Raw genomic sequence first — 24,330 nt, 5'->3', positions numbered from 1 at the left:
GCCAGAAATACGTAGCTATGAAAGTACAGAATCTGTATAGTCACTCTTGAACTGTATGATGTTAAAATTAGTACTCTACTGCTCTTCAACGTAAATTACAGAGATGATTCTTACTTTATCTACCAGAATTTATATCCATAAATTCAAAATTACTATTCAAGCTGTTAGACACAATGCTTTAATTTTGAAGTTCCCCTCTAATCTTCTCCCATTCCTCAACCTTTTATGTGCCTTCTTTCATGTGTTAATTTTGGTTAGCTATCTTCTTGTGACCACACATGAAAACAATATCATGTGATTGTTGATAATTTGCAGCTGGAATTTACAGAAAGCCCTAACAAAGTAATTTTCAGTTGTGCAGGGAATTTCATCTTATATGTAGATACATTTCTTTAATTCCAGTTCTGATAGCATTTGTGACATCAGAATTTTTAAATTTTTAAATTTTTAATTTATTTTACTTTTATATTTGACTAATACTGTCGATATAGACTTCTGGCTCTGCAGAAAGGTGAATAAAATCTGTTTTCTTTGCACAGGAACAGTCATATGCCACGAAGTTGTAGTGTACCAAATCTGTTCAAAGCTAGGGCTTTTATATAGTCTAAGTAGAATGAGAAAAGCATTTACTGTCTATTTTTAAAAAGTGTCTTTCTTACAGCTTTGTGTGGAGGAAACATAACTGCCATGAATGGCACCATATACTCTCCAGGATACCCTGACGAGTATCCAAACTTTCAAGACTGCTTCTGGCTTGTAAGAGTACCACCTGGGAATGGAATCTACATCAATTTCACAGTTCTCCAAACAGAGCCAATATATGATTTCATAACTGTCTGGTAAGAAAATACTTTTGGCATTTATTTAATCTTCATGTGACAGTATGTAACGAAATATGAATGTAAAAGAACATATTTGTGATCTTCTCCTTCAAACTGATAGTCCCTCTAAGGAGAAATTACTGAGTTGCAACAGTCTATGTTTTCCAATGGTCAAGTCTCTCTAGATAACACTGGACAAGAAATCAAAAACAATAATAGTGTTTGTCAGTTTGTATGCTAAAATAGCTCATCAAGAGAAATAATACTCAAGAAAGGAGTGATAAGAAGTTTCAGATATGTGTATTAGTGTTTTAGAAAAGGAGTACAGTAATTTCACGACTACAAGCCGCACTGAGTATAAGCCGCATCTCCGGGTGTTGGCAACATTTCGTTCTTTGTCCATACATAAACTGCACCTGATTATAAGCCGCTCTGTTGTTCTCAGGGAGGACCCCCATGCAACAAAATTGTCACTTAGTAACAGAATGGCGGGATCACGGGCTTTACTGGCCCGGTTTGGGCAATGTGGGCTCGGCCTGCTTGGGGCTGCCGATGGGGTCAGGTGGCCCAACTCGGTGCTGCTGCTCGGCGGGGCCGCTCAGGGCCAGCTGCCGCTGCTGCTGGGCTTGCTCGCCCTGGCCCGGCGCTGCCCCGCGGTGGCAGGTGGGGACGGAGCCTGCTGGCACCCGTGGCGGTGGTGGCAGGCGGGGATGGAGCCTACCTGCTCCGGTGGCGGCGGTGGCAGGCGGGGGCGGGACAACCCCGCCTCCCCCCGAGCCGCGGGGATGGCAGCACGGAGCCCCCCACCTCTCCCTTGGGCCACGGGGCCAGCAGAAGGGAACCCCTGCCTCTCCCTCAAGCCACGGGGATGGCAGCACGGAGCCTCCCGCCTCTCCCCCGGGCTGCGATACCTGAAGGAGGGAGCCCCCCACCTTCCCCCCACTGTGCTGCCTGCACAGAACCCACCTCCACTCGCTGCAGAACAGAGTAACCCATTTGTAACAATCGCACAATTACGGGTTTTACTGTCAGGTGCTGGGCTTGGCACCTCGGCTGCACTTCCAGGGTTGGAAATTTCATAAAATTTTTGACATATTAGCCGCTCATGAGTGTAAGCTGCAGTTCTGGGGTGGGAGCAAAATTTTAGTCAAAATGGTGTGGCTTATAATCGTGAAATTGCTGTACTTGAAGCTGAAGTAGGGTAACATGTCATTCATTTCCTCCAAGCTGGCATCTTTTGTTCTTGGGTACATAAAATCAGAGTCTCTATTTGCATTTGGTTATGCCAAAAAAGCATTGAACTAATAATGGCTATAAACTAATTATATTCTCTGTACTTGAATCCATGTCTGCCATGGCTCTGCATGATGATCCTCAACAGCAGCCTATCACATTAATCCCTCCACCACATATTTGAGTACATTTGGTGACTTTAGTCCTCATTTGTACACGTGTGTAAAAATTGTATTATATACATGATGACTATTTAACTATGTAGATTATACCACTTCTACCACTATTTATTTATAGCATAGATCAAAAATTTTATAGCAGTTTCCAATGCAAAAAAACACATTTTATTCACAATTCAAATGCTTCAAAGCTTATTGATTTGCTACAATTTCCCTGCTAAAACAGAAGGGAAAGGATCAATGTGCCATAATTTGGACAAACTTATTACGACAATATTAAAAAAATCAATATTTTTTATTTTGAAATTATTTTCTTTAAAAATATATTATACTAATAACTATTAAAAAAATAACTTTAGATTTATATTTCTATGGCTCAATATTTTCGAATTCTAATTAAGAAGGAAGCAAGGATGAATATTAAATACTCTTGTATCATGATGCTGTCCTTTGTACAGTTCCACTGCTGTTAAGTACTAACTTTGATTTAATTTTTATATTGAAATGAGTTTCATTTTTCCATAAGACAGCAATGATATTACCAGAATTATACATATTGTCTGAATCATAATAAATAGTACAAAATAGTATCGATACATTCATATGAAGAAAGATTCAAGAAATTAATCAGCTGCAGATCAGCTTTGGTTAAAGCTACCATTAGTTATATTAATACTTACCTGAGTCAATAAGGCATGACCATTTATATAAAATTAATCACACAGTAGTTGATTGAGAAAACTCTGAATCACTCATAAAAATAATCTTTAAATCAATTTTTATCTATCCATACATACTGTAAACTATAAATGATAGCATTAAAACAATTAATAATGGGGAAAGCTAGATTAAAAAATGCTGACATTAGAGTATATCTAAAAGTAACTTAGAATAGCATTGCAAATGAAATGTGCATTTATTAATGTCAGCATGCAATTTTCAAGGGGAATCTTGTATTCAGTAGTCTATAAGCATTTTGGGTTTATTTTTGCTAAAGCAAATATTCATTCTTGTGTTTTCAAATTATTCTATTAATTAATTCTAACAACACTATTTATCTCTTAATTTTCCTAGAAATTATCAGATTCCAAAGACTGGAGGACATGAACAGAATTAGCTTTATTTATTTTCTGATAGCCACATTTGAAAGTATAGATATGATCAGAGGTTGTGGCAAGTAGATGAAGTAAAATAACAAACTCAGTAATTTTGATTTGGCTGCAATTTTTATTAGAAAATAAGGATGTGACTTTCAAAAAGTGGTTGAAGTATTCATTAGTATTCAGTCTACATACAGGATATGAAAAGATATTCAGTTCTTGATGTCTGTTTTATTTTAAAAATCTCATACCTTTTAGTATGATCTAGGGAAAATTTACTGTATTAACTTCAAATTTGGAGAAATCATTACTTTTTTGGACCAAAAAACAACAAAAAAGTTATTCTCTTTGTTTCGCTTAGGGATGGACCAGACCAAACTTCCCCTCAAATTGGACAATTTAGTGGCAACACTGCATTAGAATCAGTCTATAGCACTTCCAACCAGATTCTGATAAAGTTCCACAGTGACTTTACTACCAGTGGCTTCTTTGTACTTAGTTATCATGGTAAGTGTGACAAATTAAACTTTTTCCCTGTTTAAACTGGTCATTGGAGGAAGACAAGGCATTAAAAAAATAATTTGCTTTTCCTAAGAAAAGTTGCTATTATTAATGATTGACCACTACTAGGGTAATCCAAACATATGAAAGACTAACAAGGATGATGAAAATAAGTTATTTTCTTGACCAGATATTAAGTTCACTATTAGTCAAACAAAAATAAAAAGACTGCACTATGATGGGACATGAACAAAGAAGGCAGCATCAAGACCCTAAATTTCAAGGTGCACATACTTTTATTTTTTACAGTGCTTCTAAACTTCCTTTGAAGCCTAAATGTTCTTGGAGGACATTAAAATTTTCTTTGACATTTGGACATTTTGAAGTGTTGTTTTTGTGGAGGTACCAATGATAGTGAACTGTACCTATTATTTACTACGCTATATAGTTCAATGATAGTGAACTACATAGTGTAGTTAACATTAATCTGCCCTTGAATTAAATACTGACTGAATGAAAGTGAGTTTGAATTAATGTGGTGAATTCTTCTTTTTGTAGTCATCCAGACCCTTTGTGGCCAAGTGTCCTTTGCATTGCTATAATTACAAGGAAATGTTGAGAAGTAAGGGTGGGTTTAGGTGCTTTGTGAATGCCCATTGGATTGAACATTCTAGGAAACACTGACAGACTACATCCTGTTTTCTGGATCCTGCTCAGATTTTGTGACTAGAAGACTTTCTTTTTGACTTATTAAAGACAGTGGTAAATATAGTTTGACAGAATTGATGGGATGAAAGGAACTTTAAGCTAAGCAAAACAAAACAGAAAAATACATAAAGCGTACAATGAAGAAAAAATATCATCAATTGATTATGGAGTAGAGACTCCAGCAGGGTTAGGCAGAGAGGGATCAGAATTTCCATTCCAGATCTTGGCATCTAAATTGCATGCATAAACTTGCAAAGGATGAAATGACATTTTGTATCCATTAATGAGTCATATGTATTGATATCTGCTAATACATCAGTATATGACCAAACATATGCTAAAATGCTCATGGAATTATAGAATTATTCAGATTGGAAAAGACCTTAGTCCAGCTATAAACCCAACACTGCCAATTCTACCACTAAACCATGCTGATAAATAGCACTTTACCTGTCGTATAAATACCTCCAGGAATGGTGACTCCACCACCTCCCTGGGCAGCCAGTTCCAATGCTTGCCAACCCTTTTGGTTAACACATTTTTACTAATATCCTATCTCATGTGGAATAGCTTGAGGCTATTTCATCTGCTCTGGTAATTTGTTAGTATTAAAGTGTCTCTAAAGATCTCCTTTTACTTGTTTCTTTTGTTGTGAAAATTGTCATACCACAGGTGTGGGCCCTAATATGCAAAAAATATGCAAACTAAGCAGCACAAAGATCACTTACAAAGAAACTTAAAATGATTTTTGTACAAGTTTGTCAAGATAAATAAATCTTTCTGTATCTTTGAGTCTATGATCACATCAGTTGAACTAAAATTATAATAAGGGAAAGGCAGTCAAGGAGTCAAATAAAGGCAAGAAGTCAAATTTATTTAAAATAAATATTTTGAGATTAAAATTAATGATACTCCTGTTACCCTAAATGAGAGACATTTGAGATAAATTGTATGACTTCTTTATTGAATCAATTTTTAATTATGTTCATGATTTTTATTATTATTTTTCTTAAGATGCAAACAGCATAGCTGTTTCATGTTTAGTGTTTTATTTTAAATTGCATTATTCTAAGGCTTTCTGACTCACTGATTTAAGTAGATCTTCATTACATGATTGAAGCAAAGAATTGCAATAGAAAGATATCAAATAAATGTGATTCATTAGTAACAAAGGGTCTATCTTACTGTATAAACTTGGATTTTCAAAATTTTCACCAGTTAGAGTACTAAAGGATCTAATCATACAAAACAACCAAGAATGTGTATTACTGAAACTTATCTGCCACAAGTAGATGATATTTTGTGCTAAAGGGAAATGCTATAAACCAATGCTGTATGAAAATGTAACATTAATGAAAACCGAACATACTTCATCCTGAACGTACATTTTAAGACAGGGAAGACTCAACTGTAGATAAAAATATGTCAAAGTGATTTCTTTTGCCAGATTTCTGTCCTAATTGTATTAAGATCAAATTGTATTTTGTCTGTCTCCAAACATGGGCCCATTTTCATTGGATCTCTGGGGAAAAAAATCAGTCTGTTCATCTTCTGCATGCACTTCCTACTTATCTTTTTATTTATTTCACATGGTTATCTTGCCTGGTTGTTGCATCATGTGCTAAATCTCAGAAAGTTATTTTGTGTGAAACTTCAAACGTCAATTCTAAAAGGAGAGTTATTCTCTGACACTATCTGCAGGTGATGTGTGCTCCACAACTGTTTATTTATTAGGAAACTTCACATTCAAAATGCTTCTGTCCATTACCTATGCTGCCTCTGTGTAGAATCTTTGGGATTCCAAAACTTGTACTCATTACAAGGTTTCAGAAGCAGAAGAGATCAACAGTAAAATTGTATTATAAAAAAACCTCAAAACAAAAACCAAAAGAAAAAATGATTGAAAACTACAAAAAATATTTGCTTTTTGACTGGGATTGCACAAGTGAGAAAATTGGCAAAACACATCTAAATGTCTTGTTATTAATGAAGAGAGTTTCGCCACTAAGACTGAATAAATAATTGAGAATGCAGACACAACTTCCAATGTTTTAATTTCCTTTCTTTGGATTATTTTGAAAGTTTCAAAATAAATTGAGTTTTTATGTTTATCCTGCTAATGTGGATATTAAATCAGTTATTTCATAGCTATGATAACTATATTTTAGAATGTCAACTGTGCTTTGTTCCTGTTTATAGCCTATCAGCTCCGTGTCTGCCAGCCTCCAGCAAATATACCAAATGCTGAAATTCTAGCTGAGGATGACGAATTTGAAATAGGTAATATTAAAACAAACAAAATTTGCCTATGAAATAAACTTGCTGTGCACAAGGTGTTTTTCAGAATGGAAAGCATATTTGTAATATTTTAGATTTTTATTTGAAAATGTATTTTTTAAGAAATCATTCCTTTTTGCTATGTATCCTGAATCCCATCTATGTTTCAGAGATTACATATAAGTAATACAATAACTCTTTGTAATTTACTTAATTTAAAAATCCATTTTTCATACCATTTAATATAAAACATTGTATTACACTGAAATAAACAAATAAAATCCGTAAGAAAACATGTAGACATTTTATATTCTATATAGATTTCTATCTAAATAGAATTCTATACCAAAATTGAGGTTCTGTGACCTAAAAAGTAAAATCAAATATGTAAAATTTATGAAGATCAGAGAAGGGGATAATGTTCTAACTTTTTGTGACATGTCAATAATATTACTTAGCCACCTATATTTCAAAGAAATATGATTTATATAATCTGATTTCATATGTCTGGTCAACTAGTTTTGCTTATGTGATGGCAAAGAAATTAATTTCTTTTAGTATATGCACCAGTATATGATTAGTTACATAGGTCACAAAGAGAAATTACTTTCTTTAGGTTTGTTTTTATCTATAATATGAACCAAAGAGAACTTTTGGGATATGCAAGTTTTTACTTTTATTGGTCTATAAAAATATATTAATTTTTGGTTTCTTAATTAAAAAATGGCAATTCCTTAATCTCAGAGTGTCAAATCTAGATAGCATTAACAAATCCATTTTCTATTTAATGTTTTTTCCCCTCAGGATTGTATGAATTACTGACTTGATCTTAGGCCTTTATTTAGTTCCATTATGGTTATCCTATAAATTGCTTAAAGCTTTGTGGGCATTTGGTTCACATAGCATCAGTCAAACCCAGACAACTTAGCAAACTATCTAACAAATAATGTGGTGGAAAGAAGTGATAGATGCATCGCAGTGTGCAACACAAAGCTCATTTACCACATTTCTTAGACTAATCAAAGTTGTTTATGCCAGAGGTCATTTAGCCCATTGTATATTATGGTGGTAAGAAACTTCATTAATCAATAATGTTTTCAAAGCTAAAAGTCGCAGTTAATTGCTGTTTAATGCTTCTTTGTTTATGTTTTGCTTTGTGTTGTTTTTCCGAGCAGGAGACATAATAAGGTACCAGTGTCAACCAGGCTTTACGCTGGTTGGTAATGAGATTCTGACATGCCGACTAGGGGAAAGACTTCAGATGGATGGAGCACCACCTACTTGTCAAGGTTTTTTTTTGCTTTTTTTTGCTTTCCTGCTGCCAGATCAGTTCATTGGTGATTTCTTAGATAACTACTACATCTTTTTACATAGGACAGCATAATGAAACTATTTCAGACTTTTGGCAATTTATTCCAATATATCACTCTTTGTTTTGTTTCACATATGTCAGATATTAATGCAAAATAATCAATAATATTTTACTTTAATGTTTGTTTGTTTGTTTGTTTGTTTGTTTGTTTGTTTGTTTGTTTGTTTGTTTGTGGGGAGTCTGGTAAATAATGAGACTCATTTTCTCAACACCGTAATAATATGAAAATTTATATGGGAATTTTCAAAACCACTAAATTAACATAGCATGGATTTGGGTGAACAAGCTCACAAAATAATTTTTCATTGCAGTTTTAAGTACTTCCATTTTTATTCAATGTATTCCAAAAAACGGTTTTCTCTATGTGTGTGTGTGTGTGTGAGAATGTGTTTGTTCACTTTTCCTCTTATTGAGAACTGCTAACAGATAGATAATGCCATCTCATTTTTAAGGTTAAAATTATTACAGTCCTTCCAGCCCCTAACATCACACTTTAAACCAGTCTTTCTTAAACTGAAATTTAGTGTGTTATGCTAAATACAATTTTTCCATAATAATAATAATAATAATAATAATAATAATAATAATAATAATAATAATAAAGTGAGATTTTTCTTTCATACCAAACTGATTAGGGAACAAATGAAGATAGGCCGTGCACATGTTTCATTAAAAACATGGAATCTCTTTGAAGTTCCAGTAATGGGAATGAGTTTATGTTTTCCTACTAGTTCTTCCATTTATGTCTGGAAGGATAAATAAGGATCTACATTTATAGACATGTATGATGAAGCCTTTTCAAGATAAAAAAGACCAAACCAAAACACCACAACCTCATAAAAGTATAAGTTTTGTAAACATAAGCCATTTTGAATTCTGTTAGTTTCTCTGATATTCCTTTGTTTCCATCTGTTCCTGAGTTTAGTATTCTAACATCTACAGCAGGATTAAAATCCTTTCCAAAATCAGTCATCAAAAGTGAGTTTGATTTACATTTGTATTATATGAAAAATACTGCCATCTGTTTTTTCTACCAATCTGATGTTTTGGTGCGTCCTTCTCCAGTAATTTTAATTCATTACCATATCTATAAAACACTAAAGATGAAAGATTTATTTGGCAATAGTAAATTAATTGTGATTACTACATTTACAAGTACTTTAATATATACAAAACTTTAATATTTTACTGTTCCTTAGAAATGTCTAGAAAAAGTTATAAAATGGCACGCAATATACATGTTAAGAAGTTAAACATCAGAATACTAATTTTTAGGAATTTATTATTACTAAAATATTCACCTAAGCTTTCATCTGAGAGTTAAAAAAACATCTTTTATAATATCTTATATTTAATATATTTCTTGTATAAATATATTTTCCTTCTTTCCTGGAAAGCTGGAAGGGTCTCCTCTTACAACTGAATAAGCTGTTTCCCCCTGATTTTATGGACAAAATTATGCAGAAGTCAAAATCACGTACAGCAATGAGTCTGGTTTTTAAAAATGCAAAGTGAAATTGAAATGGGAGCTTCATAAGAACTTTTACACTGTTAATTTTTGAAAATCCAGGCATTTAGTTTGATACAAATGTGTCTAGAAATAGCTTCCAACACCCCAATTTTAATTTAAATCCTTACTTGGCAGATCTATTGCATTTAATAGATGGAAAACCATAGTAACCTCCAGGCATCGCTTTAAATGTTAAAATGATGTAATATTCGATAGGGAAAATAGAGACTTATGTGCTGATCCTGAGGCATTCTCTCAGTGTGTGCTGCTGAAGGCATATTTGTATTCAGTGCAAGACCCAAGACAAAAACTCAGGAATGATGACTTCAGCTAGCCATAGTTAATCTGCTATGTCAGATACAAATGCCAAACTTTGGTTCCAATGATAAATATTAAATCAATGATCTTATAATTTCTGTTTAAAGCAGAATGAAATTAACATGAGTGGTATTTAGAGGTAGTTAGCCTTAGAAAATTAAAAATAAAATCGGAAAGGAATTTCTCAAATTGTGTTAAAAATGACCAGTCCAACTAGCAACCTAGAATAAGCAGCAGCATACTTTCTTTTATATTTATTTATATAATGTCTAGCTTTGAAGATCACAGTATATAAGTTAAATTTCAATAATGAAAGATAATAGAGAGCTTTGTGGAATCTAAAGGCAGCAAAAACACATGCAAAAAAATTCAGTCTTTCATGATTTTGCTTTATGATATTGGCTTATGGATCAGCTACCATATTTCATTGTGCAAAGTATAACACACATGTAAGAGTCACTTTCAAGAAAAAGACTCAATTCTTCTGTTGGCCTATATTTATTCTAGATGTTAATTCTTTTCACTGTGTAGAGTTTTTTGTTTTTTTTTTAAGTTAATGCTGTTAATTCCTAATGCTTCAGCCCTGTGCATATGTTATATGCTTTAGCCAGTGTAAATTCACCTTTGATTGAATTTTTTTTAATTTTTGACTTGCAATAAATTGATACCAACATTCAAAATTAACCCATAAGTAAATCCGAAGAATGCTGCTGAGAAGAATTTAAGTAACAATACATTAATCTTGATTCTAATGTATTGCAGTAAAGATAAAGTAGACAAATGACGAATTCCTAAAAAGAAAAAAACTGGAAGTAAACTATATTTAATATTTATTCAGGAATTTTAATTATTAAAAGATTTTTACATCACATTTAGTACTGTTTAAAACTATGCCACTTTTTTTTTTCTCTGTTTTTCTCTGGTGTGTGTAGGTTGGATGAGCATTTCTTAAAATTCTTCCAGATTTCCTTTAGATGTGAAGATAGTCACTAAATTCCACAAGTTTAGCCTATTTCCATTCTCTTGTTTAGTTTAAAAAAGAGTATTGTCCAAACAATGCATGTAGGTTTGCCCTTAATTTTCCTTTAAATTAGCTTCTACATGCAGGATGAAATGAAAATTTCAGAGTAAAAAGATTCAAACTCTATTTTACATCATAATCAAGGGACCCTGAGAAAATTCTTTAATAGTGACTCTTAAATATATCTCAGATACATTTTCTCTGATTCACATTAAACTTAGCTACTCAATTCTCAAGGGAGTCTGTTTAACAGAAATAAGTCTTTAAGATCTCTATAAAATTCCTGAGAGATGTTTAGCTGAAAATCCTGAAATTAAGGACAGTTTGCAAGGCAAAATAAATGAGTGCAGCCAGATTACTCTTATGCTCTTCCTGCCGCACATTTTAATGTAAATATATGCCTGTGTAACCATATAAAGCTGAGAGGATTACTTTGTTTATTTTCTTGAAATATGTGTCACAACTGGCACAGCACTGTAGTTTGACAGCCAGATTCCAGCCTTACGGTTTTGTTAAGTGGGGTAGAGGGGCTGTATTCCAACTCTTCTTGAGTTATTGAAACAAACACAGGACATGAGAAACAACTTTTGAAGTTTAGCAACTAGATGGTAATTTGCAATTGAGATACAAATATTTTTTAAATATATGGGAACATAAATATTTCAAGTTGTTTGGATGCGTTTGCAGAGGTTTGGACTAGATGACCTTCAAAGGTCATTTCCAACCCAAATATTTTATAATTCTTACAAAGTTTTTTATGAAGATAAGTACTCTTTTCCTCTCCCTTTCTCTGCTTTTCTGTGTTCTTTTTCTCTCTTTGTAGTCCAATAACTTTTTCAACATAAAACCTGATTTTTGTAATTAATGAGACAATATTATTTCCAGTGTTCTTGAGAAAACTAAGATCCTATTCTTTTTCTTGTGTAATTCAGGACTAACTCATTTTCATGTAGGAGTTAGTTGTCAATATAAAAATATTTCCAGGCTCCTGTTTAGCAGTGTGAGACTCTAAATATACTGAAAGCATTTGTTCATATATCATGAAGCAAACACATTTTTTGAAAAAAACTTCCAATGGCGTGGTAATGTCAACTATTTCTATTTAATGAGATTATTATTCTTGTAGACCTAGTGAATCCAGATAAATTCAAAATTAAAACCCTTCATCATATTTTAAATCCCGATGTTGATCAAGTTAAGGAAATAGAATGAGTAATGGAGTTCTTTTAAACGCAGGATAATCTTGTCAATCACATGAAATAGAAATAATGGACTTTAGATTTTTTTGGCAATTTTTCTATTTCACAGTGCTCTGTCCAGCCAATGAAATGCGTCTGGATTCAACAGGTGTAATACTGAGCCCTGGATATCCTGACAGCTACCCAAACCTCCAGATGTGTGCGTGGACCATTACTGTGGAAAAGGGTTATAATATCAGCATGTTCTTTGAATTCTTCCAGACAGAAAAGGAATTTGATATACTTGAGGTTTTTGATGGTAACTATAGGATTAATAACTTTGGATGATGCTTTGTCTTTATCATTGTTTTTTATATTGCTTCTAATTACTATTGTTTAGGCATATGATAATTTTTCAGTATTAAAAAAATCTTAATCTTAAGCAATTAATTTGATTTTTTATGATAGAAAGAACTGCTGGATTACTTTATTTTAAAATTTTACTGCATGCTATACTTAGACATAATTTTTGTTTTGAGCAGATATATAGCTTCCAGTTATAACATATTCCAATTTTAAAATTCAAATTAATTTGCCATTTTCTTGAAGGATGTTTTGCATGTATAGTAATTGTGTGCATATGGTTTATTACATGCTATTTTAAACTTTGTAACTCTTTTTTTTCCTTCTTTTTATCTTCCTTTGTACCAAGGACCAAATAGTCACAGCCCATTGCTCATATCTCTCAGCGGGGACTATTCATCTTCTCTAAATATAACCAGCAATGGCCATGAAGTATTTCTCCGGTGGTCAGCAGATCATGGCACCAATAAAAAAGGGTTCAGGATAAGATATATAGGTATGCAAACATGACTTTCTGTAATGTGCATAAAATTTTAATGTGGAATATTTGTTTATGTGAAAAGGATAATATAAGCTATGTTTGGTATCCTTAATTAACCAAACTGAAAGGAAATCCAATGTATTCTATATATATGAACCTAATGATCCTCATCTTGTGAGGTGAAAACCCCCCTCACATGTACTCTGTATAGAATTAATAAAAGACCGGTCTTTAAAATGGCAGAAGCCAGTACTAAAAATAAAAGAAGCAGCTTCCCCCTTCTCTCTCCCATTTATTTGCACTTGTGTACCTCTTCATACTGTGGTGTTTTTCTAACTAGATCTTTGTGCAATTCACCATTAAGAATTTTGGTGGGACAAGGATAAGCATTGCAACAAGGCAGGAGTTAATAGCTATGAAGTGGAAAATCCTGAAGGGTTGAACTCTTTAATTTAAGGTTCAACTGAAGCAGCAATCAACTTTAAAAGAGACAAATTTGTATGTGAAAAAGCCAGTATTTTATGTGCTATTAATTCAAATTAACATATTTATGAATAGTACCTGACAAAGTTAGATTTTAGTAAAATTGCTTTTACAGAATTATTATCTAATATTTATTTTGCTGGAAAATTATTTCAATTAGTCAAGCTAAAGTAGACTTGTAGCAATTTACAGCAGTTGCACAAGATCTATATTTATGGGTTTTTTTAATGATGACTAAAGATCTGAAATACACACAAGGAAAAGTACTGAGGATAGTATCTGTAGATATTAGAGAAGTTATTGGCATAAAACTGTTTCATTTCACAAGGTGGACAAAGAAATAATTAATAAGTAAAACATTCTTTCTGCTGGGCTTTTTTTTTGGTTTTCCTCACTTAATTTTTGGCTACTTCACAATTGAGAAAAATAATTAGGATCATATATACTGTGAAACCATATCAGTATCATATTTCTCTTTAGGAAAGGACAGTTTTCTCAGACTTAAAATGTTTGTTGTCAATTAGGTAAAACTCACTGTTTACTGGAAATAATATATGGTACCGATTTTCATTTCCCGTAGTCTCATTTGGATCTGTTAAAAGAGAAAGAAGAGAAAATTCTTCAAAGTGTTTCCTTACAGGCAGTGAGAGAATTGTTGAGAGGCAGACAGGAAATATTTTCTAATGATCTGTTTCACACAGAAAATACTGGCATGTTTTCTTATACACTAAAGTAGGGGTCTCTCTATGTTTGTTTTTTTCAGGAAAGTGTAAGTCAAGAGACATTTAGTGTAAGGAAGAGGATACTTCCATAGTATGTGGTCTGAAAGATATAGCAGTGGTTCTGATTCTGCTCTTTGCTTTAATATGTCTAATAATTATTTGTTGTAAACAAACAGCCATATGACTCCATTCTGGTCATAGGAAGCTTTCATGTGAGAGAAACACTGACTTGAAATAAGTTACGAGACTTGGAAAGGTTTAAAGAGTGAGTGAAGCAGCAGTTCTCCATTTGCTTGAGAAAATACATATCAAATCATCAACATTTCTTCAAAGCATAAAGGAAGTACTTTTAAAGGAAAACTTCTAGCACAGTTTTCTTTCCTACAAAAAGGGAAAACAGCCTTTATGGCTAGCAGCCATTAATCAAACTAATCAGAGACCAAGTTAAACTTTTACGCAAGCAAAATTCATCTTAAAGTGGTTACCAGGTTATAAGATCCTTCCACTCCTGTGACAAGATAGCCAAAACTAAATTAGTTGGTAGTCAATGACCAAAGGAGATAAAGGAAACATAGTAAATAACCAGTATTTAATGTCAGAGTTGTTAAGTACATAAATAATTTCAGATTATAAAATCTGTAACTCTTAGACATATTTTTTTGTCTCATAATGAGTTATGATTTTTTCTTCATAGTCTCTAGATAAGACTTCTGAAAGACTTAATGTATTCTAAATAAATCAACAACTGAAAGCAGATTTAGTAATCTGCCACGGATTTATGGTGATAGTCATAAATATAATAAAAATCTGTTTTAAATGGTTTACTTTGCTTTAATTCAATGTATCAGAGAACTTAAATGGAAGAACTTATTTAGGACCAGGAAGAAAGGACTATTTAGTTAAGTTCAGGATCTACTAGTTGTTTTCTTCTTTCAAAAATTTTTGCACCACTGAAATGTATACAATTGCAATAAATTTCCTCATAAACTAAAGCTCAGTAGTCTATTTGACTTAAGATGGTAAATAAAAAGCAAAACAATACAACCAAACCCCAAAGCTATTGCCAATCATAAAAGGGAGCTATTACTCTATTTTTTGGAGACTCCTGAAACCTGAATCTTTTAAAGACCTTATAAAGCTTTTTTAAATCACCTTTATATTTTGTGGAATTTATCAATTGATCAAATTGCCAGTACATAAAATACAAATTTTAGTAATGACTTTGCAGTGTCCAATCAGATGCCCATTGAGTTCCACAGGAATTTCTCAAGACTTGTTTTCTGAATTCTAACCAGGTATTTTATTCATTTATTGTTTGTGTTCAAAGCTCTCTACTGTAGCACCCCGGAGTCGCCTCCGCACGGTTTCATTGTCAGTCAGACAGGTGGACAGCTCAACAGCATGGTTCGCTGGGCTTGCGACCGAGGCTTTCGGCTCATTGGGAAAAGCACTGCTGTATGCAGGAAGTCTCCATACGGCTATTACTCATGGGATGTTCCAGTCCCTGCTTGTCAAGGTAAATTCTTTTATGTAAAAAAAATACATATCTCTAAGAAACTTTCTTTTTTCTAATGTAAGCCATCAGTTTTCTAATTTAAAATGAACAACCGGGAAATATTTCATGGTCATACTTCCATGCCAAAATTTTTCAACCACATAAAAACAAATGTAGTTTTAAGAAACAGTATTTCAAGAGGAATTAATAAGACTGACATACACAAAACAGTTCTTTACCATTTAGTGAAGAATATTTAAGCACTTCATTTTAGTCTAATAATAATTTCTGAAATGCTGAAGTTCTTTGAAAACTAATATAACTAAGGTTTTCCAAGGACTGTGTGTATTTTTTCTGTATGTCTTTGGAACTGGGACTATGTTGTGAAGTTTGTGAAGAAAGAATAGATTTTAATGTTTCGGTTTGATCAACAATATTGCCCAAGCTGACATACAGTGACCAAACATTTCTGTGATAGATTTATTTTTAGAGAATTTTGGATAGTTCCTATTGTCATTTTTTCCTGTCAAAGTATCTAATGTGGCAATAACTTTTCCTGATATTTTCATGTTTTCCCCTAACTAAAATGTAATTTTCATAGAATCATTCAAGCGTTTACTTGGAAGGGGCCTTAAAGATGTAATTCCAATCCCACTGGGAGGGGCAGGAATGCTCTTCAGTTGACCAAGTTGCTTAAAGCCAGTCCAACCTAGTCTTGAACACTTCCAGGGATGGGGTATCCACAGCTTCTCTGGACAACTTTTCTGTGCAAGTTTCCACTAATGTGAAATTCGGCTCAAAACTGCTGTAAACAAAAATGTTATTGGGTGACCCTAGGGAGATCTGTTGTTTATATGAAAGTCTGTTATCAAGCATTGCTGTTTGGCATCTTGTTTTTTAAAAATTTAAGGTTAAGGGAGGGATCTATTTTTCTTATGCCACAAGATTGACTGTTAATATGGATAATATGACTCAAAATTTATCAAGTCACTAATGGAGATTGTTGAATACTGCAGGAGTAATTAATCTCAATGTTTGATATAGAAAATCTCAAGTTGCAGCTAGAATGTATTTGTTATATATTTTACTGATTGGTAAAAGAGACAGAATATGAATTATGTGTGTTATGTAAATAAGCAATATTGTAGAATTTGTTGGTACTTAGGATTGTAATCAATGCTGTTTACATGTTACAAATATGTTGCAAGTGGATATTAATTTTATGCACTGCTGAATGCTGACCCTGATGTAACACAGTCTTGAGGTTCTAATTATCATTAACATGCATTTGAGGGAAGAGGTTAAGCTAGGCCAATTATGCAGTAAAGAGTGTTATTTGGTTATAATTGGTTATACTAGTTATCATCTTGGAATGGATAGATTTACCTAATCTGCAATCCAAGCTATTGAGGAATTTAAGAAGTAATAAACATGGTCACATGTTTTCATTTTAGTGTTATAGTTGTTCCTTTCTTTGGTGATGGAAAGTGAAATAGTAGTTTTATCAGACGTTCAGTAAAAGGTAAAAGATGGACATTATTGTTTCATTAACTTGTCACTTTTTATCTCACTGGGGTCATATCCACATGCCCTCTAGATCTTTGAATTAAATTATAATTTCTTGGGGTCTTCAATTTCTTAATCCCAGTTTTCTTATTTTTTTTCTAAATGTGTGTTTTTCTCTAGTTCCCAATACCTACTGTGACAGTCATTAGGTATCTGTTCTTATGGTTGCCAAGACTGTGATAGAAAATTAAAAATAGTTTTCTGTGATCTTTTGAGCAGAGTGTGTCTGTACTGTGCTGTACTTTGGCTTTTCTTTTTCTTCAATTTCCATGTCATATGCAAGGAGTTTTTTTGGCAATATAAGAATATTTTAACATTGATTCTTACACCTCTGTTCTGCAAGTTGTTATAGGATTGGTGCTTTACCTGTGTCTTAGCTGTGATTATTAGCTTTGGTACTGTGGCACATAGTTGTTATATTGCTTATGAAGCAAATCAGTTTTATGTCAGATCAGCTCCCAGTAGGAGTAAAAATAGATTGCATTCTTTTTTTTTTTTTTTACAAGTATTTATACATAGTCTGAGAGGATTAACCTTCCTGTGTGGGCATGATAGGTACTTTCTTCTTTCTTAGGGCTCAAGATTTGACTTCAAAGTAAGGTACTTCAGACATAAATGACTAAGCCTTTTTTTTTTTTTTTTTTTTTTTTATCTGACCTACATTAGATATATGGATTTAGAATGTGGAAAAGGGTTAGGTTTTATTCTTATTCCCAAAACAGAGTATTATTTAGAGCCATATCTTCTCTTGGTACATTATTTTTGTTAAAGAAAAGAAATAAAGTAGTAGCTTATACTTTTATTTGCAGTTTTCAACTTTCTTCTCTAAGAGATAGAGGGACCAGCAAGGAGAGGTGCAATGCTGGATCATTTCTTAGCAGCAAGCAGAGGCTGATGAGGAATGTAAAGCTGAAGGGTGCAGTGACTGTGAAATTATAGAGTACAAAATCCTTAGAGCAGTGAGAAAACTGGATGCTAGCTAGCCTTGACTTCAGAAGAGCAGAATTTGGTCATTTCAGGGATTTGCTTGGTGGAGTACCATGGAATAAAGCCTGAGATTTAAGAGCAGACCAAGATAACTGGTTAATTGTCAAAGGATCACCTCTTCCAAGCTCAGAAATGTAGCATCCTCAGAAATGTTATCAGAGAGAAAGTCAAGAAGAAACTTCAGGATACCTGCCTGGATGAGCAAGGAGCTCCTGGACAAAACAAAATAAAAACAAAGCCTAGAGAGAGTGGAAGTGAGGACAGATATATTGGTGATAAAATGACGACTAAGCAAATTGTGGGCCCTCTCCAGAAGGGTACAGGACACCTAGTTACCTGGGACATGGACAGCTGAAGTACTCAGCAGTGGTTTTGACTCCATTTTCACTGGCAAGTGCTTCAGTCTCGCTTCAAAAGTCACGGATGACAAAGACGAGGGCCAAAAAAGGCCTACAGGAAACCTGGAGTGGGACAGGATCAGCTCAAATTACACATCAGGAGGGAATTCCTTACTGTGAAGGTGGAGAGGCACTGGAACAGGTTGCCCAGAGGAGCTGTAGATGCCCCATCCTGGGAAGTGTTCAGGTCCTGGCTGGACTGGGCTTTAAGCAGCCTGATCTAGTAAATGATGTTCCTGCCCATTGCAGAGGGATTGGAACTAGATCTTTAAGGTCCCTTTCACCCCAGGCTATTTTATGATTCTATGATTCAATATTTTCAAAAGGGCATTTTTTTCCTCTTTCTGGGTGGTAAAAATAGAATGTTGGAAGGTAATTTTAGTGATTTGCTAGAGGTCACAAAGGACAGCTGATCAAAGAAAACTGAATACAAACCACATTAATTCTCTCAGACTGGTGCTTTACTAATTTTCAACCATGCTGGTCATATTTTTTCCCAGATATTGTCCATTCTCTTTATTTATTATCATCTGTAGTTTGAATTGTTAGCTGAAGAGTTATGAACCATTGTCCTTATTTTTTACTTCCTCCATCAAAATGCAAAAGCTTCATTGGATTTGATTCCGTAACATTTTAAGAGAATTTATTTACATGCTTAAAACACATATGAATGTAAGACTAGTGATTTTGCAATGCTTAAGCTCTCTGAGGTCAGTTGAAACTTATACTGAAGACATAAAAAACTTTGTCTTTCTCTTTACTCAGCAATATCATGTGGAATTCCTAAAGCTCCACTAAATGGGGGGATATTAACTACGGATTACTTAGTTGGCACCCGCGTTACTTATTTTTGCAATGATGGATACAGGCTATCAGCTAAAGAGCTTACTACTGCAGTCTGCCAGCCGGATGGTACCTGGAGCAATCACAATAAAACACCTCGCTGCGTAGGTGAGTAACATGTAAAAAGTCTCTGGTGAGTAAAAACCTGTCTGTACATTTTTGTTTATTTATCCAGTGCACAAATCTTAACATGAGTTAAACTTTCATCTTCAGGTTACTTTAATCTATGAATTATTGCTGGTATTAAATTATTATGAAATACATATATGAAGTGTATGTAGCTAAGATATGCCTAATCTTAACAGCATAATCAGAATAAACATGCTAGAGCTTATAGAATACAATCAAACTAATAATTACAGTTAAATCAAAGTTAACGTTTGCAGAGGTTGTCTGCCAAAGTCATGTCTTCAGAGAGAGCTGCATAATATACTGTTAACAAAGCCTATTTATTATCCAGAATTGCAAAACCTGTGATAATTGTTTGAAACTGATACTTATTATTGTTTATTATCCCATCATTAGAGTACTACACTATCTAAACTTGGAGAGAAAAGTGCACTTAGGTCCCAAAATGAAGTGGATATCAGAAGTTACAAATGGGATATGAAAACCCAGGTGACTTTAAGAGTGATACAGGGATGTCAGTGTCTCATGCACATTAGTATTTGGATTATCTCACCTAATTAATTCTGGAAATGAAAGCAAATAAATAGTGGAGTATTTTTCAAGGATTTCCACTTTCTCTTTTTTTTTTTCTTCTTGTTCTTGAAAATTTCATTTGGTCATGAATTTTCCTCTTTCAAAAGAACCAATGAAAATAGAGAAAAAATAAAGTGGGAAAAATCATTATGCTTCTTATACTATTTTTTATTCTGTTAGTGTTGTGGAATGTTTTTGTTCCATATCTGGAGGAAGAATGCTTAGAATTAATAAATGAGACAGAAATATATAGCTGTTGAAATAATAACATGGATATGGATAATATTTTTTCTGTCATGAATATGCAGCCTCTCAAAATCTTTAATATCTCATAGTTTACCTAGGAAGAAAAATAATTTCTCCATTTAAATGTGCTTAAAATTTTAGTAAAGATTCTGATACTTGACGTAAAATGTCACAGAAGCTCCATCTATAGTGTATTCCACACAGTATATCTCCTATCTACACCAACTGCATCACTCTGAATACACAAGCCCTTCTCTTTCTGGATGATCATTAATTAAATGAGACAGCTAATACCCACAGGCAATTTCACATACAGCCTTAGTTTCAAACATTATGTCACTGTGTTTAAAATATTTTCTTTTGTTAGAAATGGCACAGATTTTCCCAATTTGCTTGTACCAAGTCACCAATAACTATGTCTTCTTATTATTTTGAAAGTTGTTACATGTCCAAGCATCAATTCTTTTACCCTGGAGCATGGAAGATGGAGAATAGTGAATGGTTCACACTATGAGTATAAAACAAAAGTAGTTTTCAGCTGTGATCCTGGGTATTATGGTTTGGGACCAGCATCTATCGAGTGTCTTGCTAATGGCACCTGGAGTTGGAGAAATGAGCGGCCTTACTGCCAAAGTGAGTACATGTTGTATCTGCATCAGCTGAACAGATTTCAGGAAAAAATATTTTATTGGGTGAATTAGAAATGTATTAATTTAGTTTTCAAAACAGAAAATTAGAAAAAGTGTTTCTTGGCTGGAATTCCTGTGTATCCTAAAGGTTGTTAGGTTGTTATTTACAAATAGAATACAATATATATACAATACAATAGAATTAGATTTAGGGACAAGGAAATATCTGTAGGCACACTTCTGGATTTTAAAGGTTTTTAAATTTATAAAGGTACAAAGGGAATATTTTTCTATATGTTTACTTTAGATCAGAGATGCTGTAAAATCTGAAAAATGCAAAACCTTTGTATCCTGTCTGCACACTTGATAAACAAAGTAATTTATCCTTTCAGGTAGTTACCATGTAGTGTGCATTTGCACATATCCACATCATTCCTAGGATCATCTGGTATGCTGATAACCTGACATAGTTAATTAAAAAAATTGATATTCAGATATTTATGCCTACTAAAGATGTAGCTATAATTGTGTTTTCCTCTCGTATGGCTGTGTAAAGCACATTTCTTTATAAATTTACATTTGGACATCTCTTTTTAAAAACTGTTGTTTGGTTAGACTTTGAAGCAGAAAAACTCTTTCTGTTTATGGGACACAGTGTGATGCACCCTCTGACAGAGAGGAATACAACTGTGATTTTGGCTTCTGTATCAGAAATGTGTTTATCTGCATGTTTATGTATAAATACAAGAATATCTAAAAATTCTGTAGATAAGCCAGATAACTATGGATTAAAATGCATTTATAATTTATTGACAATATATATTTTAAAAAAGAGGTTTAAAAATACAATTTCAAAGACATATTATTTATACTGGAATTTAACCTTAATTTTTGAGTTCTTTATAACCAGAAATCTAAAATATAATTTAGAGAATTTTTAAAAGTCAATTGCAATATTGAATCTCTGCTAGTGTTAAAAATACTGCGTATATGTCTGTATCTATGTCTCTCTGTATATATATTTTACATACTAAATTTATATTTACATCTCTTTTTGCTTTAATACACAAATTACTTTTAACTATGTTTTGAGGAGCTTTGTTTGAAATATTATTACAGTAATTTCATGACCATAAGGTGCACCGGACTATAAGGTGCACCCCCAGGAGTCGGTAACATTTCACAACTTTGTAGATCATATAAGGTGCACCGGACTATAAGGCACACTTTTTTTTTGCAGCGAGGATCTGCCTCCGGCACCCCCTGCGCGGTTGCTGGCCGAGGCTCCACCTCCACCCCATTGCCGCGGCCCCGCGGGTCCCCGGGCTCGCCTGCACCCGGCAGCTGCGGCGCCATGGGGCCATTCCCCCTCACAGCCCAGCGCGCCTGCGGGGCAACTCCCTCCTCACAGCCCAGTGCAACCATGTGGCAACTCCCCACTCACAGCCAGGCACAGCTCCGCTGCTGCTCCCCCTCACAGCGAGCACAGCCCTATGGGGCTACTCCCCGCTCACAGCCCAGCACAGCCCCGCGGGGCCACTCCCCCTCGCAGCTCGCACTTCCGTGTTGGAAAATTTTGCAACTTTGTCCATTATATAAGGCGCACTGGACTATAAGGCGCACTTCCGGGTTCGGGGGAAAATTTTAGTCAAAAGGGTGCGCCTTATAGTTGTGAAATTACTGTACTTATTTTCTTCTAGGTATAAAGTGTGCTACCTAATTTACTACTCATAGATTGTTTCTGTTAATTTTAACAGAAAATTGACAAATAAAAATATTATTTTGATTGAAAAGATGCTTTCAATTATACATAAATAGCAAAAAATTCATCAATATCATTCACTCTTTATAAAAATGTGATGTGTAAATGCTAGGGTAAGGATTTAATTATGACCTAGAAGATCAAAATGACCTCTTCCTAAAGAAGAATAGCTAAATCTGATAGCAATTGGGATGTTCAAATAAAAAGAAAGTACTTTATAAAACAAAGGTAATTAAAAAGCATTTAATAATATTCTGAGTACCTTTTTTAATTTTATAGAAATTGTTTAATTGCTCTTCCACCTCTCTTAAGTATATTTTTTGCGGAAGGAATAGTTTTTGCTTGCAGGTTTTTAATCTATGATTTCTACAGATTTCTCAAAAATACTTCAAGGTATGAAAGTTATTTATCTGATTGACTGGTTGCTACGTCTTGTTGGTTGACAGACATTATTGTATATGTGTTTGTGACTCTCAGCTGCACACTTGTGTTTTGTTTTTGTTTTGCCATGAAGTTATTTCCTGTGGAGAACTTCCTACACCTCCAAATGGGAATAAGATTGGAACTCAAATCACATATGGATCTACAGCTATATTTACCTGTGACTCAGGATACATGCTAGTTGGCTCTGCAGTGAGGGAATGTCTGTCATCTGGACTCTGGAGAGGAATTGAGACCAGATGTTTAGGTATGGATGCTACTGGCATGACTTGCCCATTTTCTTTCTCTCTAGGAGACCAAAGTAAGCCTCTTTTGCAGACAAGCAGATGAGATCTGCTTGTCTTTCTATCAGCAGATACACTGAAGAAAGCTCTGCGTGTGTGTGTTGGACTTACAGTAGTTTCACGAATACAAGCCGCACGGATTATAAGCCGCACCCCCGGTGCCTCGACAATGTTGCTGTCTTTGTCAATAGATAAGCCGCACCCCGAATATTAGCCGCACTTTCGTTCGTCGCGAGAATCCGTGCGCAGCTTTCACAAATTGGCCAATTAGTAAGAGGATCGCGGCATAGCGGGGTTTACTGGCTCGGGGCGGGGCCAGGCAGGCTCGGCCCGCTCATGGTTGCCGACGGGGCCGGGTGGCCCAGCTCAGCGCCACGGCTCGGCGGGGCTGGCCGGGTGGTGCTGCCGCCGCCGCCGGGCTCGCTGGCCCCCCTCTCCCGTCAGCACCGCCCCGCTGCCGCTTTCGCTCGCCCCGCGCCGCGCCCGCCCCGCGGCGCTTTCGCGGCTCGCGGTTCGCGGCTCGCGGCGACGCTTTCGCGGCTCGCGGTTCGCGGCGGCGCTTTCGCGGCTCGCGGTTCGCGGCTCGCGGCGGCGCTTTCGCGGCGGCGCTTTCGCGGCTCGCGGCGGCGCTTTCGCGGCTCGCGGTTCGCGGCTCGCGGCGGCGCTTTCGCGGCGGCGCTTTCGCGGCTCGCGGTTCGCGGCTCGCGGCG

General features: G+C 34.8%; 1 protein-coding gene across 4 annotated transcripts in view; it reads left to right on the top strand.

Annotated features, from left to right (window-relative positions):
• LOC116996220 (CUB and sushi domain-containing protein 3) overlaps nt 1-24,330 on the top strand; it is a 617,877-nt gene that overhangs the window by 522,779 nt on the left and 70,768 nt on the right. For all 4 annotated transcript variants that reach the window (XM_033059469.2, XM_033059460.2, XM_033059450.2 and 1 more), the window contains 10 exons: nt 662-839; nt 3,695-3,840; nt 6,742-6,822; nt 7,995-8,108; nt 12,349-12,537; nt 12,931-13,077; nt 15,595-15,783; nt 19,479-19,664; nt 20,943-21,137; nt 23,410-23,583. In XM_033059469.2, coding sequence (XP_032915360.1) covers nt 662-839; nt 3,695-3,840; nt 6,742-6,822; nt 7,995-8,108; nt 12,349-12,537; nt 12,931-13,077; nt 15,595-15,783; nt 19,479-19,664; nt 20,943-21,137; nt 23,410-23,583 — 1,599 coding nt within the window. The remainder of the gene's footprint in view (nt 1-661; nt 840-3,694; nt 3,841-6,741; nt 6,823-7,994; nt 8,109-12,348; nt 12,538-12,930; nt 13,078-15,594; nt 15,784-19,478; nt 19,665-20,942; nt 21,138-23,409; nt 23,584-24,330) is intronic.

Source organism: Catharus ustulatus, chromosome 1, assembly GCF_009819885.2.
Source record: "Catharus ustulatus isolate bCatUst1 chromosome 1, bCatUst1.pri.v2, whole genome shotgun sequence".
Lineage (NCBI taxonomy): Eukaryota > Metazoa > Chordata > Aves > Passeriformes > Turdidae > Catharus > Catharus ustulatus.
Note: the sequence above shows the minus strand (reverse complement) of the source record. Positions and strands in the feature narration are given on the sequence as shown.